The 15,602-nt window shown below is 46.0% G+C and overlaps 1 protein-coding gene across 1 annotated transcript in view; it reads right to left on the reverse strand.

Moving 5' to 3' along the window:
* The window catches only part of TTLL6 (tubulin tyrosine ligase like 6), a 165,812-nt gene that overhangs the window by 62,650 nt on the left and 87,560 nt on the right, over positions 1–15,602 (reverse strand). Inside the window, exons 8-10 of the mRNA XM_069237573.1 lie at positions 14,700–14,785; positions 7,752–7,977; positions 2,907–3,088 (exon numbers count right to left, since the gene is read on the reverse strand). Of these exons, the coding sequence (XP_069093674.1) occupies positions 2,907–3,088; positions 7,752–7,977; positions 14,700–14,785 (494 nt within the window). The remainder of the gene's footprint in view (positions 1–2,906; positions 3,089–7,751; positions 7,978–14,699; positions 14,786–15,602) is intronic.

Genomic DNA, 15,602 nt, shown 5'->3' on the forward strand with positions numbered 1-15,602 from the left:
ATTGACCTCCTTAGATCCATCTCTGTAGGGCAGTCAGCCATTGTGAATGCCATCCAGGGGCTGGCAGCCCAGATGCAACTGACTAATGCATTCCTTGAGGGCATTCACACTGGCTTGGCGGCCCTACAGAGATCGATCCAGGCTCTGGCCTCCTCTCTGATGGCAGCCATTGTCCCTGTTTCCACCCTCGGACTTCCTCTTCCCAATCCCATTCTCCTCAGCCCCAACCTATCCCAAACGCACAGGCAGACGAGCATGCACACCGGACAACACACCGGCAAACACATGCACCACACTACATCCCACAGGCACTCACACAAACACCATCCAAATGCAGACATACCAACATCCACTATTTCCACTGTCTCTCCCTCCTCCTCCACCTCCCTCCCAGCTCAGTCTACACTCACACCTGCATGCACTACATCATCATCCACTACCAGCATCACCATCACACCAAGCAGAACACACACCCCACTGGCAGACACCTCCACAACAGCCATGCACAAGTCCCCTGTGTCCCCTCCACTGTGTCTGCCCCGCCCCTTCCTAAGGTACACAAACGCAAGAACTCAGACACCCAACAGCCATCCACCTCACAACAGCATCCAGCCCATACACCTGCACCCCAATTCAGCAGACACCTCCAACAACCACTCCCTCTTCCTCTACTCCCATTCCTTCTCCCTCTTCCCACCCCAGTGTCCCTAAAAAACTGTTCCTATCCACCATTGACCTCTTCCCTACACCCCCCACGTCCTGCATGTCTGGCCAGGGTGGGAAGAACCCAGCCAAGCACCTCAGCCACCCAGTTCACGGGCCCAGTCATCACCAAACCCACTCGTTGTGGAAAAGGATTCAGGTCACATGTCCTGAGGGTGAAGGAGCCTGCACCAGGCAGCCTCAAGGGAAAGGAGCCTGCCCAAGCTGCCGGAAAGAGCAAGGAGCCTGCCCAAGCTGCTGCCAGGAAGACAAAGGAGCCTGCCCCAGCTGCTGCCAGGAAGACAAAGGAGCTTGCCCCAGCTGCTGCTAAGAAGGGAAAGGAGCATGCCCCAGTTGGCAGGAAGACAAAGGAGCCTTCCCTTGCTGCCAGGAAGACTAAGGAGCCTGCCCCAGCTGCCAGGAAGAGCAAGGAGCCAGCACCAGCAGGCAGGAAGAGCAAGGGGGCTGGGGCAGGAACTGTGACGGAGTCCCCACCACCAACCATGGTTGTGCAGCCGTCCGAGGTTACAGGGGATGGGCAGAAGCCTCCCCCCACCAACAGCACCACCACCACCTCTAGTGAGCAGCCGCCCGAGGTTTCAGGGGATGGGCAGGAGCCTCCCCACACCAGCAGCAGCACCACCACTGAGCAGCCGTCACCGCCGGCGGACAGTATGTAATCCTGCCGCCAAGGGCTGCTGTGCGGCCTGCCCCCTGCAAAGCCAGTGGGTATGACACCCACCTGAGAGACTGTGACCTTGCACTCCCCAGGATCAAGAGCACTGGGCACGATGCCCCCTCCAGAACCAGTGGGTAAGACACCCACTAAACCCAGACTCCCCAGGATCAAGAGCACAGGGCCCAATGCCCCCTCCAGAACCAGTGGGTAAGAAACCACCTAACCCAGACTCCCCAGGATCAAGAGCACAGGGCACGATGCCCCCTCCAGAACCAGTGGGTAAGACACCCACCTAACCCAGACTCCCCACTCCCCAGGAACAAGAGCATAAGGCACGATGCCCCCTCCAGAACCAGTGGGCAAGGCACCCACTCGGGAGACTGTGGCCTTGAACTCCCCAGGACCAAGCACAGGGCATGTTGCCCCCTCCAGAACCAGTGGTCTTGTTACGTCTGCCGACTGAGGTGCTCGCCCCGTCCCCCGTCCCCGAGGTGCCTGCCTATTTCCCAAATGATGCCCCTGCAGTGTTCTCTCCATGTTGATGCAGGTGCCATGTGTGGCCTTGGACTTTGGCCTGTGGCCAAGTGGATGACGTACATTGTGGACTGGGCTGTGTCCCTTTTTGTGTACATATGTATATATCTATTATCTTGCCTAAGTTATTTATCTTGATGTGTTGCTCTCATTACATTCCCTTTTTCAAAATCGATTTGTCCTTGCATTATTCATCCGAGGTATGGGGTACAAATGTTTTAGTAATGCAGCTGATTGTGTGTATGGTGTTGGGGGGGTGCGTGTGTGTGTGTCACTGTCGTTTTCCTCCCTCCCTCCCTCCATTGTATGCTAGGCGGCTGTACTCGCCGTCATCGTCTTCGCCGACGATGGTGTTCGTGGTGGAGGAGCACATAGAAAATCATGGGGAAATCATTTTCTGCCTTGCTCTCTCTTGCTCTGGATCAAAGCTGGATACTGAAAAACATGTCTTGGTCCCGAAAAAGAAATAATGGTTCCTTCCATCTACACAAAGTAAGCATTGGCCACACCACCAGCCCTTTGGCAAGACTGTTTCACTGAAACGCAGCGAAGACCCAAACACTCAAACTGCACCCAAACCCCACTTTTGAAACTGCCATTGGCTTACAAATCTATTGGTGCCAGAAGTTGTGTCCAGCGTTGTCTGAGTGTCTCGAATGCGGACTAACAGACAAACAGCCACATTCAACCATGAACACACCCGGAAAGCTTACTATAGAAAACAAAAGGGGTGGGCAGTACCCTGGAGCAGAACACCAAGGCGTCCATCTACTAAGCACTGCCAAGCCCATTCCATCGGGCCAGTCCCTGCCCAAGGAGAGAGGGCACTGACCCTACAGAGCCGTGAGGGAGAGATGGGACCAGAGATGAGCAGAGCCTTGAGTGAGGTGAATACTGGTGTGGTGAGCACTTGATGTTGTGAGCATGGGTGACCTGAGCCCCTGAGTGAGAACCTTGGCCGATACGTGCTCAGTCGGACCAGAGCCTGTACCTGCTCTCCTTGGAGGTGCCCGGGGGGTTCAGTCGATCCCTCACTCTCTGCCTCTCTTCTTCGAGAACCTTCTTCTTGCTACAGGCTCCCAGGTTGATGAGGACCAGTGTGTCGTACAGCAGGGCGTCCTTCACCTCTCTGTCCAGTCGAGAGTCCGTCGAGAAGCTGGGCGAGTGATTCACCTACAATAACAAGCATTGGCACGTTATGGCAACACATGAGGACGCAGTAGGAAACACAATCTACACGGCCATCACACGCCCAACCCTGAATTCCTTTCATTGGGGAAGCTCACCCCAGAAATACACATCTCCCTTTAGCTAAAGATATAGCTTCTGAAGCCCTTTAGCCGTATACTTCAGCTAGGAAAGCGATATATATCAAGCAGCCCGTGATCATTCAGCAAGAGGCTTTGGTCTTTCCCGCCTTCAGCGGCCTGTGTTAGAATTTCACCTCAGGGTGTAGGTACCTTGGTGCGCCAAGCGCTTCAAGGACTCTCTATGCGAGAGGAGAGAAGGAGGCAATCAGGGCCGGCCTTTTAGCTTGGGTCGCCTGGTCCCACACCCAGGGCACTACCCTTAAGAGGGGGGCAGGAGCTCCCTGCCAAAGTCTCCCTCCCACCTAGCTCGAGAGAATGTGCTCAAACACTTTTTAGGGACGCTACGGATACCCGTGTTATAGTTTGGAGCCCCTTAACATTCCCCGCCTCCTCTTACCCCTCGAAAGTTTTTAATACACAGATAGTTAAAGACGGGCAAGAAGGACCGCATAATTTGGTTTGGCCCAGGGTGCTATCTAAGCAAAGGCCGGCTGTGGAGGTAACCCTCATTTTACTGTTCTTTCTAGTGACTTAGGACCACATGTACGAAGATCCAGTTGTGCGACTCGCCAACTGAGAGTCGCAAAACCGGATGTACAACAGTGTCAATGACACTGTTTGCAATTCGCAATTGGGTCGGAAATGACCTACCTCATGAATGTTCATGAAGTAGGGCACAATTTGCGACCCCATTGGGAATGGCGGCACTCACAGGGATGGTGGCCTGCTGGTGTCAGCAGACCACCATTTCTGTGACTGCTTTTAAATAAAGCAGTATTTTTTGTTTTGAATACAGCCCGTTTTACTTAAAGGAAAACGGAATGCATTTCGAAAACAAAAATGAAAAGTTTTCTTTTCATTGTTTTAGAGGAGGCAGTGGAAAAAAAAATTCCGCATGCACTCACAACTGGGAAGGGATCCCAGTTTGCGACTGGGTTAGCACCAAGTTGAAATTGGTCCTAACTGCGATTGTTTTGCGACCGCATTCGCGGTCACAAAACAATCATACATAACATTTAGATTCGGTATTAGGAATGGACGCTCTTGACACGCCCCTTCCTAATAGCAAATCGCAAAACCCAAAATGCGATTCATTAACAAGTTACCGAATCGCAGTTTGGGCTGCGAATCAGCCCATTTGTGACTAGAAAAATGCTTCTTACATCTGGCCCTAAATCGCCAATTTCTTTGTGCGCCCTCACACTATATCTCGTGCAGTGTGTATTTTGATGGACGGTTCCTGCTGGACCATTATTTCAATGATGCACTATAGGGAAGCGGAGAGCTGGGCCAGCCCTAAAGAGGGGGTGAAATAACTGTTTGCTGAACATGTGGGAGCGATATCAGGCGTTGCCGATACACTGACGTGTAAAAGCCAGCGAACCTTTACCTGGTATCGCTGAAGCTGAAATGCGTTTATACTACAAAAGCAGAAACAACCCCCCTCACGCAGAAGTAACAAGCAGGCCGCCTCGGCTGTTCAAATGCTGGGTGGTGCATGGCACTAGCCTGTGCCAAACGACACTTATTTCACAGTACACATCGCCCCCTGGTGGCTACAAATTAGAAACACCGCTAATGGGCAAACATGATTTTACCTTACCTGTCTTGGGGGCTGAGGACTTGCAACAACGATTCCGCTGTGAAAACGGATGGTTGTTTTTCCGTGACATCTTCCGTGTTCAGAGTTAAGTGAATGTCACGCCCCTGGCTGCACAATCAGCAACATGATGCGGCAACTCCACCTGGAGTGAAGCCGTTTCAACCGCCAGAGGCGGCAGAATTCTGAAATGAGTGTTAATTCCCATTCGGCCAATAACCAGATTTACGTATCGATTCGGAGTTACTAAACGAAGCTGTCAAATGGCACTCCGAGTCCCGTCATTTATCCCACGGATATTTCACCAACTAGGCTAACGTTCAGCAATCGAGGGGCGTAACACCAGCCCCCACGGCTCCTGCATTGCAAAGGAGGGGGGAGGCGGTGTTTAGCCATTTAAGAGTCCGCCAAAACTTTCAGAGAGGCCCCTTTCCGCCAAAAGCCAATTCATATTTGTGAAATATGGGAGACTCTGGGGCCCGCCTTCACATTCTTCTGCAGGGGGCCCCATCCTTTTACGTTCCGCCCCTGCTGCAATTCACGAGTTACTTTTAGAAATCGTTTGTGAAATCATCGATCTCCGCTGTAGATCCCCATTTCTCAGGTTAAACTGGAACCGGCATGGAGAAAGGACACCTCCTAACGGGAGCCCTGCAGCAGATGATGTCTGGAAGAGGTGGGGAGGACGCGGGCCTTCAGAAAGGGGGCGTGTCGCTATTTATTGTGCTGCAGGGTCCAGCGAAAAGAGGGACCACCGAAACTCTATAACATATATTCTTTATTATACAACCAGTGGCGTATAGGCCCATTTTCCTTGCTCGCACTGGGGACTGTGGCACCATTCCTACGTAACTGTTTCAGGGATAGCCATTGTGTTCCTGACATGCTAAGAAACACCTCTAATTTAGTCATGGGCTTAGACATTTGGGGCCTTGGCCATTTTCCGCTGCCCAAATTCGGTGGTGAAAATTCCACCACCTGGCATGGCACTGGCGGAATTAATACTGGAAAACAAACACCCCCTCAATCCGCCACCCTCACACAAAGTGGATTCTTTTAGGGTAGCTAGAGGCGCTTTACTCGAAAAACTTCCTCTGCCTTAGCAGAAAACTCTAAAGGTACCAGCCTGTCCTCCATCTTGTTGGCAGTGGGGAAAAATCCACCGCAATGGAAAACAGAAAATCTGTTGCCCAAACTCTATATCAGGCCCTTCATTTAAACGCATTTAGTTTGGTGACTTTATATCGCTCCAGTGTATTGCATTGGTCACTACTGAATGCTGTGAGTCTTTATGGAGAGTTGGAGTTTTGGGGGAAAAGTGATAGAAATTAAAGTAAAGACAGGGAGCGTGGCAACATAGCTGTTGAAAATGGAAATAATCATTTAGAGTGCAGAAAAGAGAAGGGAAGGAATAAAAGGCTGTTGAGATGCGGAGAATGGAAGACAGTGCAGAAAATCAGGTGGCAAGAGAAGAAACTAAAGATAAACAGTGAAGGGGATCAACAAAAGTAAAGATTGGCAGAGAAAGAGTACAGAAGACTGAACAAGTGCCCTTTTGGCAAAGGTGCCATCCTACAATGTGTGTTCAAGTATTAGCAATAGTTCTGCCATCTAATGGGCCATTCAGCAGAACTGTCAAACTTTGATGGACATCTTTGCCATCTAAGACGTCACCGACATGGTCTGTACATGTACGAGATCCTTTACTTCCTAAGGCTCCATCCTGCGTGTCTATCCAGAAACGATGAAGAGCTATACTGATGGATAAGACTAATGCACATTTAAGTGGTAGACAAATCAAAAACCTGGATATGTCAGCTCTATGGGATGTATCTACTGTGTATTTCCAGTCCAACTCTAGAGGCCACATCTTTTCAAAACTAATTTTGTATCAGCCCTGTTTAGCTGCATAAAAGACCAAATCTGAGAGTCCTATGCGAGGTCTGTGCAAATTTCATGGACAGCCCCTTGTCTATGTAAAAGTTGTCTAACCGAGGGAAAAGTCTATTATCAAACTATTTCAACTCAGTAAACCTTGTGTTGATATTCCTTTCATCTAACTATGCAAGATCTATCCAAATCAAAGGGATACTTTTGTTGGGTGCCAACATGTTGCTCTTGGTCATTTTTGAGAATTCTGAGATGCTACTGAGAGCAGTTAGACAAGGCAACATATCGAGAAATTAAAGTAAAGATGGGGGCCAAATTAGCAAAGGTAAATTATACAAGTGAATATGCCCTCCAGTGTAACTCAGCTCCTACATCTGGGTGGAACCCTTCACTTTTTTTGCTCTACTCCATTTCAAAGTGGAGATAAACATTTAAGTGAAGGCTCTCATGTCTACAACACCAGCTCCTAAAACGAGAGTACGGAGCCTCTTACAAAACAATTTTAAAGTGTAAAGTTATTACTAGTAACTTTTCACCTGTTGGCAGAGATCTCCCTATGGGAAAGTACAGGTAAATTTAATACTGTTTTTTTAAAAAAATATTTAAAACAAACGATTTTAATGAATAATATGAATGAGAAATAATATAACATGTTTACTATTAACAGCACTACTGTATACATCAGGTCTAAAAGATAGTCCTAATATCTAACTAAGCCCAGTCCATATTTTATTGATAGTCATTTCATCTAACTATAGAAAATCTGTTTAAATCTGAGGAATAGGCTGATTGTCTAACCATGTGCCCTACGATAAAATCTTAAAAATAACTACTATGTAATCTGCCAACAGGAAAGATATGTTCAAATTTGAGGGCTATCTTTGCTATCGAAGCTATTACCTCGCAAGCCTTACATCTTAATGAAATTTGGGCACCACAAACAAGGCACTAGTGTTTTTTCGTGAACTTAATTCTTACGCTCAAACTGAGTCATGAAAGGGCAATGGCCTCCGGATTGCCCTAGTTGTGGTCTCACCTCCAGTAGCCAGGGTCTTAGCTTCCTGTCCAGAAGAATGTCGAAGCCCAGGATCTCGAAGCAAGCACTGCCTGCACTGTGGGAGGGGAAGCAAGAGGTATAGTTGTGTTTGATGGTCGGGTGAGCGGAGATCAGAGTTTTTATAATGACATCTTCAATATCTGCCCAGATCCGCACTGTGTCGTAGCCGTGGTCCTGAAGGTACTTGTTGATCGTTGAGAGTTTTCTAAAGGCAAAAAGAAATTCAGATTGGTGAACGAGACACCCAGCAGGCACTACATGGGATACAGGATTAGTACTGTTAATAATAGCGTTGACCAATCAGCTTGCACACCAGAAACTGAATTGTGTGGGAAATAGGTTCCATTATTAATCAACTCAGCAATATCCATTTTATCGACCTAAAAGAACAAGGACAAAATTCAATTTCAGATTTGAAAGCAGCAGGCTCTCAGGCTGTCAGCCCATTCATATATCTTATCAACTGCACCAACTTACAGAGGAATTATTTCCATCACCTGGTAAAAGACAGAAGAGTTTATCTCCACTCCTGCCCCCACCTCAGGCATCCTGACAGTTCAGGTGCATGGAAGGAAAGCAAGCCACTGTAGGACACGTCCACACTCACTCCCTCTACCCCAGAAGAAAGCTGCCTCTAACTACAATTCCGGATCCCTTCAAAAGGGATCTTGTTCACTCTTATAATGTCACACGCTCATGGTGGGGTAAACCAGGTGCATTTGTGGGTGTCAGCAAGGTGTTCCTTAAGGGAGGTGGTAGACATCTCCTTCTTGGTAGACAACAGCTATTGAAACACTCCCACCAACTAGGTGGTTTCCTCACAAGAAGCGGATGAGGTTACCCTTCAAGATACTTTGGACAGCCCTCACACACATCACCGCAGTGGCAATTTCTCTTTTAGGGCTGAGGGGCTACGCCTGTCTGAAATTCCTACATATTCATATAAAAAATATTAAATAGATCGATTTGTTTACAGATACAATCGTATCTCTAAACAAATCAATGCATTTAAGTCTGGCTGTCTGTCCCAGGAAGCTTGCCCCGCTTTGCTTTGAAGCAGGAGACAGAGGCCAGGCAGTAAATAAACTTTCTACACTGGGATGCATGATGCAGGGCCGACCCTGCCCTTAATTTCCATTGTGGTCTAAGGCAGTATCCACTATAGGCCACTGACACTTTGTAGTGGATCCTATTTAGTTTTAACGGGAATCAGGAGTTAGCTTAGCCTTCTGGCTTGCAGGCCTGTGCTCCCGTCACCCTGTGACTTTTGACCTACTTAGCTAGCTCTGTTTTAACACATGTCCCAGTAACATAATGTTCCTTTTCAGGGAATTATTTATATAATTGCCCCCCCCCAAGCATGCCTTCTTATCTATTGTTTGGGAACATACCTAAGTCAGGGGTCCTACCAGATCTGTATAAATACATCTCACACAGACAGGATAATCAGAGGGATTCCTACCAGATGCCATCAACGCTATCTATACTACATGTCACATTGATGCTGACCCCAATCTTCGTGTCCCCATGGAGTCTGATCTAGAGACCTCATTCCAAGGTAACGAGGTTTGGGAGCTCTTCTCATAGACATGGTACTGGCTGATTAGGTTTAACACACCTAGCTCTCTTTAGGTTAGAGAATAGGTTCATCATGATAGGGTATTAGGGTCCATTTCACATCAATTCCATATTACATGTCATTGCAAGATGGTGGGGGTCTTTGTATTCATGACTCTTGTTTTTACCATTCTGCTCCTTGCATTATTCATTATCCTAATCATTGCAGCCCATGCAAGTTATCGTAGATTGCAGTCTTCTTAATAAAACCTATTGAAACTTTCCTGCATCTCTTTTCATTGCCTGTGTTTGACTGAGGCATTTTGTTCATGTGAGAAAGGGGTAATCTCTGTTTAACCACATTCTCCCTGAGATGTCATACCCTTGAGTCCATGCGTAAAGGCTGCCACAAATCACCTTTTACTGTTTGGGTTTTTGGTGAGATACTGCTTTTGAGCTGGGAGGGTTGGGACGACAGTTGCGACTTGTTGTAGGTTTGGCTTAGTCGCCTACAAACAAAAGTGCTGTCATCCTTAAACCAGTAGTTTTGCCTAGAGCAAGAGTTAAACTACGACAGCTTTTAGAGTCATGATTTTGTGCGTTTGAGTCTGCATCCCTGCATGAGGGCAGCCATCTGTCATTAAAAGGCATAGATTCCAACCTTTCCCCATTCCTCACGCAGTAGAAGTGGATGCAAGCATGTGTGATTTAGTGCCTTGTCTTTGGTAACGGTAAGTGTTATGATGCTGATCTTGTAATATGTTTGTTGTACTGAGACCCCTTGCCATGCTAACCTCCCCCATGTGACACCCCAGGCTGTGGCTGTAGATTGTTGGCTCCTTTAGAAGCAGAGCTGATGCATTTGTTCCTTGTGAAATTTTAACAAATGGCAAGCATGATTCTTGCTCTCTTGGAAATGGATCCAAATATCCGAGCCAAGCGCAAGGAAAGAAATATGTGCTTACACTATAGGCAGTTATCAACTGTATGGCGTTAAATCTGGCCCTATCTTCATGCCCTTAATATCAATGCCACACACATTGATTGATATGCGAACAATGAATGTTAAAATGTGTGTGATGTGTGTCAGCCATTTAGTTTCTCTTATTTCACATGTTTTACTTAATGTTGCATTCCCCAAGAGAGTTAGCTGTTTCATCATGCTGTGTTTCTCTGCATTGTATTAATCTTGCATAGTGCATACTTTGGCACGTGCCAGGTGTTTATGAGGGGTTTTGACTGGGAGCACTGATGCTGAAGGCAAAGAAAAGTCCCTGACAGTGGATTGGTCTCTCTGAGAGCACACAAAACAATGGTCATGTATTCCAGTTTCAAATGAAATTCAGTGTAAATGTGTGTGAAGGGATGGGTAGAGGTCAAAATATTTAGAATGCAAAAGCAAAATGAAATACAGTGCTTAAATGTGAATGAGTACAGTGTATGTTTGGGGTGGTACAATGAGGGAGATGCACGGGTGTGTATTCAGGGGGAAGGGAAAAGAGGGTGCTGAAGAGGAAAGAGAGTAGAATGTGCAGATGGATGAGTTGTGAAGAGAAAAAGGGCATACATATCTAACATAAAGCACACATAACAGAAGGCCATACTCCTTCCATAAGCCTCGATAATATTTAATCCACAGTCTCATAATTTCAGAATTGAAACATTTCCAGTGTTAATTACTTATAACTAATCATTATTGTTAATTATTTATCTTGAACAGCCAACACCCATTGACAAAGCCAATAGTAATGTCAGTTGTGTTAAATTTCTGGGCAGCGCAATAACATCTCAGAGAGAAACCAAAACACAGGCCGGTTGGCACACTATGGGAATCACAGAACTTTATTTTACATGTTCCCTTTTAGAGAGCTCCCCATTTTTTTATCCCACTTAAAGATCTGTCTGCAAATATTTCTGTATGATTGTTTGCAGCCAGAAGCTGTGGTTGCTTCATGATGCCCGTTTAGAGCATTTTCTTCCAAAGTTGATGCTGCATGCAGTGCAAGACACAGGCCAAGCACACACTTTAAAGGGCCTGAAGCTGTCGCACTGTACAATTTGCACATTAAAGTAACTGTTGAACGTATTAATGCAGTAAGATATGGAGAAGTTTTTTATGTGTTTAGTATTTCAACTATACGTTCTCACTGCTTTATAAACCTTCCTTTCTCACTAAATTAATTTGCTTTCAAATGCACCATTTGTCAATCTTCGTTTCATTTTTTCTTGGGAGGAGGGCTAACCTTGGACCTCACGTTTGTCCATTAAGCTTGCTCACTTCACCCGCTACATAAAAGTCATACCCAACTTTTACGCCCCACCCCTTTCAAATGTCACCAGCCACCACTGCATCACCGGACTTACTTTTGAGCCTCTGGGGATTGGAGCCCATCAAATATACATAAACACGAAATTTGTGTGTTTAATCAGTGTGGGAGTCAGATACAATAGGATACAAAAGGGTGTGTGGAAGAGGTTCCAATTCAATCCCAAGTAATATTAAGCTGTTGTTAAGTGAAAAGGGTAAGGACAGATGAACACAGTGTGCGAAATGAAGCTTGGTCTTCAAACAATTCACTTTATAGATGCCATTCGAAGTAGGGGTGAAATAGGCGGGCAACTTTTGCGTCTACTGAAAAGGGGGAAGCCATGAGCTGTGCAGGATCCAGACACAAACTGGGCAAGAGACTCAAGGGTGAAGGCATTAACACAGAGAAATAGACAGTCAGAAAGACATGCGGACACACAGCCCCTGTTATCCTCAAAACACTACCATACCCGAGTAAAAACAAATAGACTTGTGAATGACTTAACAAGGTACCAAACCCACTTTCGACAATTTTGGCCCTGTCTTTGCAACACTGTCCTGCACCAGCTTCCTCCTTGCATGCATCTGAGAGAGACAGAGTCTAGGGATCCCGCTAACAGTCCTCATCTCTAGTATGACCGAAGTACAAGTCTGTGTGAGCACAAGTCACGCCAGCAACACTCACCTGCACCTCTGGTGATCTATCCTCCAGTGCAGCTGCATGACAGCCTGCTGTGTGATGGCGGTCCCCAACCCTAACAGGAACGTAGGGAGGGTCACCCCCACTCCGCTCAGGAGTCGCCCATGCACTGCCCTTTTTTTTCATTTCTATCTTGCGCCAACTATTACCGGCTGCCCTGGGATGGTGCATGCACAGTTCGGGGGTGGGAGGGAGACAGGGTCCAAGTAGCAAAAGACTGGGAGATGGGTAGCCTGCTGAAGTCGGCAAAGGGATTCTAGAAGACAGTCTGCAAACACATCCCCACAGCAGACAGCCAAGGAGGGGCGGAGGGAGTTTCTGGGCTAAAAACAAGTAATAAAACGGAGAGGGGCTTTAGAAACTGGAGTGAGGATACTGATGTGAAGGGTGAATCCAATCACTAGACAGTAGGAAAACATAAATAATAAAAGGAAATTGCCCCTACCAAGCTCCACTCCTGCTTGCAGTGAATCTAATAAATGCAAGAACATACGCTTTGCGACTACGCTTTGAAATGCCAAGAACCGGTCACACACATATAATGAAAACAAGCATATCTGATATTCGTTCAGTGATCGTATTGGGAAAGTCTGCATCTCATCTTCAGGCATAAAATGATCAATTTCATATTGAAACCAATGTGGTTTAAAGCCTACAGCCCATTGCAAAAATGGCACAACAGAGAAGAGGCGAGTGTTCTGGCGGCAGATCATGACGGCGGGAGAGGTACGGGGCAAGCAGTTATGGGAGCGTAGGAGGGAGCCAGTGCAGTACAAAGAGCCCTTGCGGTCTGAGGTTTTGGACAGGAAGAGAGGACGTGGCGCTATGGCCCGTGCTGCTGACTATGGAGCTCGAAAACCGGGTTTGAGTTTCTGCATCAACATACATCCTGTGAACCTGGGAAAATCACATAATTTCCCTGTTAAAACAAAAAGGAACATTTTGTTCCCACAAAAATGCATGAAGAGGCTAATTATAAGTTAAAGTACCAGAAACAGGACACGGAGGACGGAGCGAGTGAACTGAAAATATGAGCACTCGTATGGAGTACTCCAAGTCAAATGAAAAAGTAGTTCCCAAATGGGAAAGGTGGATGTTTACAAGTATGTGGTCCCTGCTCTAGAGGGAGGGTCAAACACAGGAAAAGCTTAATGCAGTCATGCCATAGACAAATGGGGACAAAAGATTTCAGAGTGACGATAGAGCATTAAAATGGAAAGCCTATGGATGGGTTGAAGCCCACAGATAAAACATTACACATCTCTACGAGGCAGCGCATGCATGCTGCTAGCCGAGACCTAAAACAGGCACCACCTAGTGCAGCCCAGTTGCAGCTAGCATTTCAATTGTTCATTGATATATTCTGGTATTAAAATTGTACGAATTAGCTGACTGTGTAAATGCCCCAATTGATGCACAGGAGAAGGATTTTTAATTGCAGCATAAATGAAATACTGACATTTAAAAAAGATAGAGATACTATTTTCTCTTTGCTAAGAAAGCATATTGTATTGTATTGTAATAGTATTATTGCTTCATTATTTGTGCAAAATCATATTACAATAACTGACACTGTTCTTAAATCAGTAGTTATTTCAAGAGGGTACTCAGTGTACTGAAAAATCTTAAACATTTTACTTCTTTAAGGTCTAATGTCTCGAATCTCACAGGGACACGCAGTGAAACACTTACATGATACATATATAATGTACCGTATGGTCTGCAAGGCTTTTTCTTAGTGGGGAAATGTGCTTTGAGAGGCCTATAGTGTGGGCACAGTGTAAAATCAAAACTGAACTCTAAAAACAAAACGTAAATATGCAGACTACAAAAGGCACACACATTTATCACCATCTGAAGTATTTTGTGGCTTACTGTAACAGGGTACGTTTCATGCAAACCATTTTTCTAAAGGTGTTAGAAAAGACGCTCTTAAGAAAATGGTGTTCCAGGGCTTCCAAGAGATAAAAAAAAAACATTATTTTTGAGGAATATTGATATTATGAGGATCTGATGAATGGACATAATGTTCTTTTTGCTGCAGAACACGAGGTACATTGCTGCATAATTTGCCTTTTTTGCAGCATAAGCTAGCCTCCTCTGTCTCGTTATTTAGTCCTCTGCTGAGACATAATTTCAGTGGCTCTGTGTATACCAGACCTGCACCTCTCAGCTGCATCTCACCAGCCACATACATATTAACTGGCAAGTAAATGGTTACCGGCTTACATACTTCTTGCCCAGTACCTACAACACACACAAATGATATACCATGTCCAACACCCTCGCCTTAGAACATGCACTTCACACAAGACAAGCACGTTACATCACACTACAGAAAGTTAAATCCTGCCGGTAGTACCTTTTACTGCCAGAGTCGTCATCCCGGATGAAATTCTCACTGTGTTTGTTGATAGAATAGTTAGTCAGGTGCATGCAGACTTCATCCTAGGATTAAAGCAACACAATTACAGCACATAATGCCCTCAGACACTCCACATCAGTACATTCAAGCTGGAGGTAAAAAGAAACAGCGCCACCTCGCGGCAGTCAGCACTGCACTGAAACATGGCTTCTTGCCATCAAGGAAGGACAACAGGCCCAAAACTAACTGACGCTAGCTGCATAACTCCCATTTCATCAAAAGTCAATTTCAGCCAAAATCAGAGACGCCTTCTCCCATCCATTGCTGACCCCTACTTCTGCCAATGTTCAAATATTCACAAGAGGGAGTGCTTCAAGGCAACAACACACTGACTTTGTAATTAACTGATGACGGTCTCTGGAGGAATAGAATTTTGTTTGGAGAAAAAATTGAAAGTACATGATATTTGGGCGAAATACTATATGGCGGATGCTCGCTAAATTAAGGAGAGCAAACCGGAGGTCGAAATTCATGTATCCCTTAACTGCACATACCTTGAAAGCCCTGACCTTAAGGGCATCCGGTGTACTAACCCCTTGTTTCCCCTAATATTAGCTTCTGTGCATCTTAATTTGTTAAGATCCATAGACATTTCAGTTGACTAGTTGCAATCGATGTGTACCTGCTGGTTTGGAATGTGGATTTCTGTTTCACAGACTATAGGTTTTAAGTGAAAAACAAGGCCACATCTTCTGGCTTGTTAATTCACGTTACACCACTACACTCGAAACCAATTCTGGAATGCAACTAGATTCATCCTATAATTTATTTCATGTACTATAGCCCCCACACGAGCCACTGGGGCCAGCAAGACCCGTTTGTGGCAGGTCATTTTCACCA

The sequence above is a fragment of the Pleurodeles waltl genome, chromosome 6, assembly GCF_031143425.1.
Source record: "Pleurodeles waltl isolate 20211129_DDA chromosome 6, aPleWal1.hap1.20221129, whole genome shotgun sequence".
NCBI lineage: Eukaryota > Metazoa > Chordata > Amphibia > Caudata > Salamandridae > Pleurodeles > Pleurodeles waltl.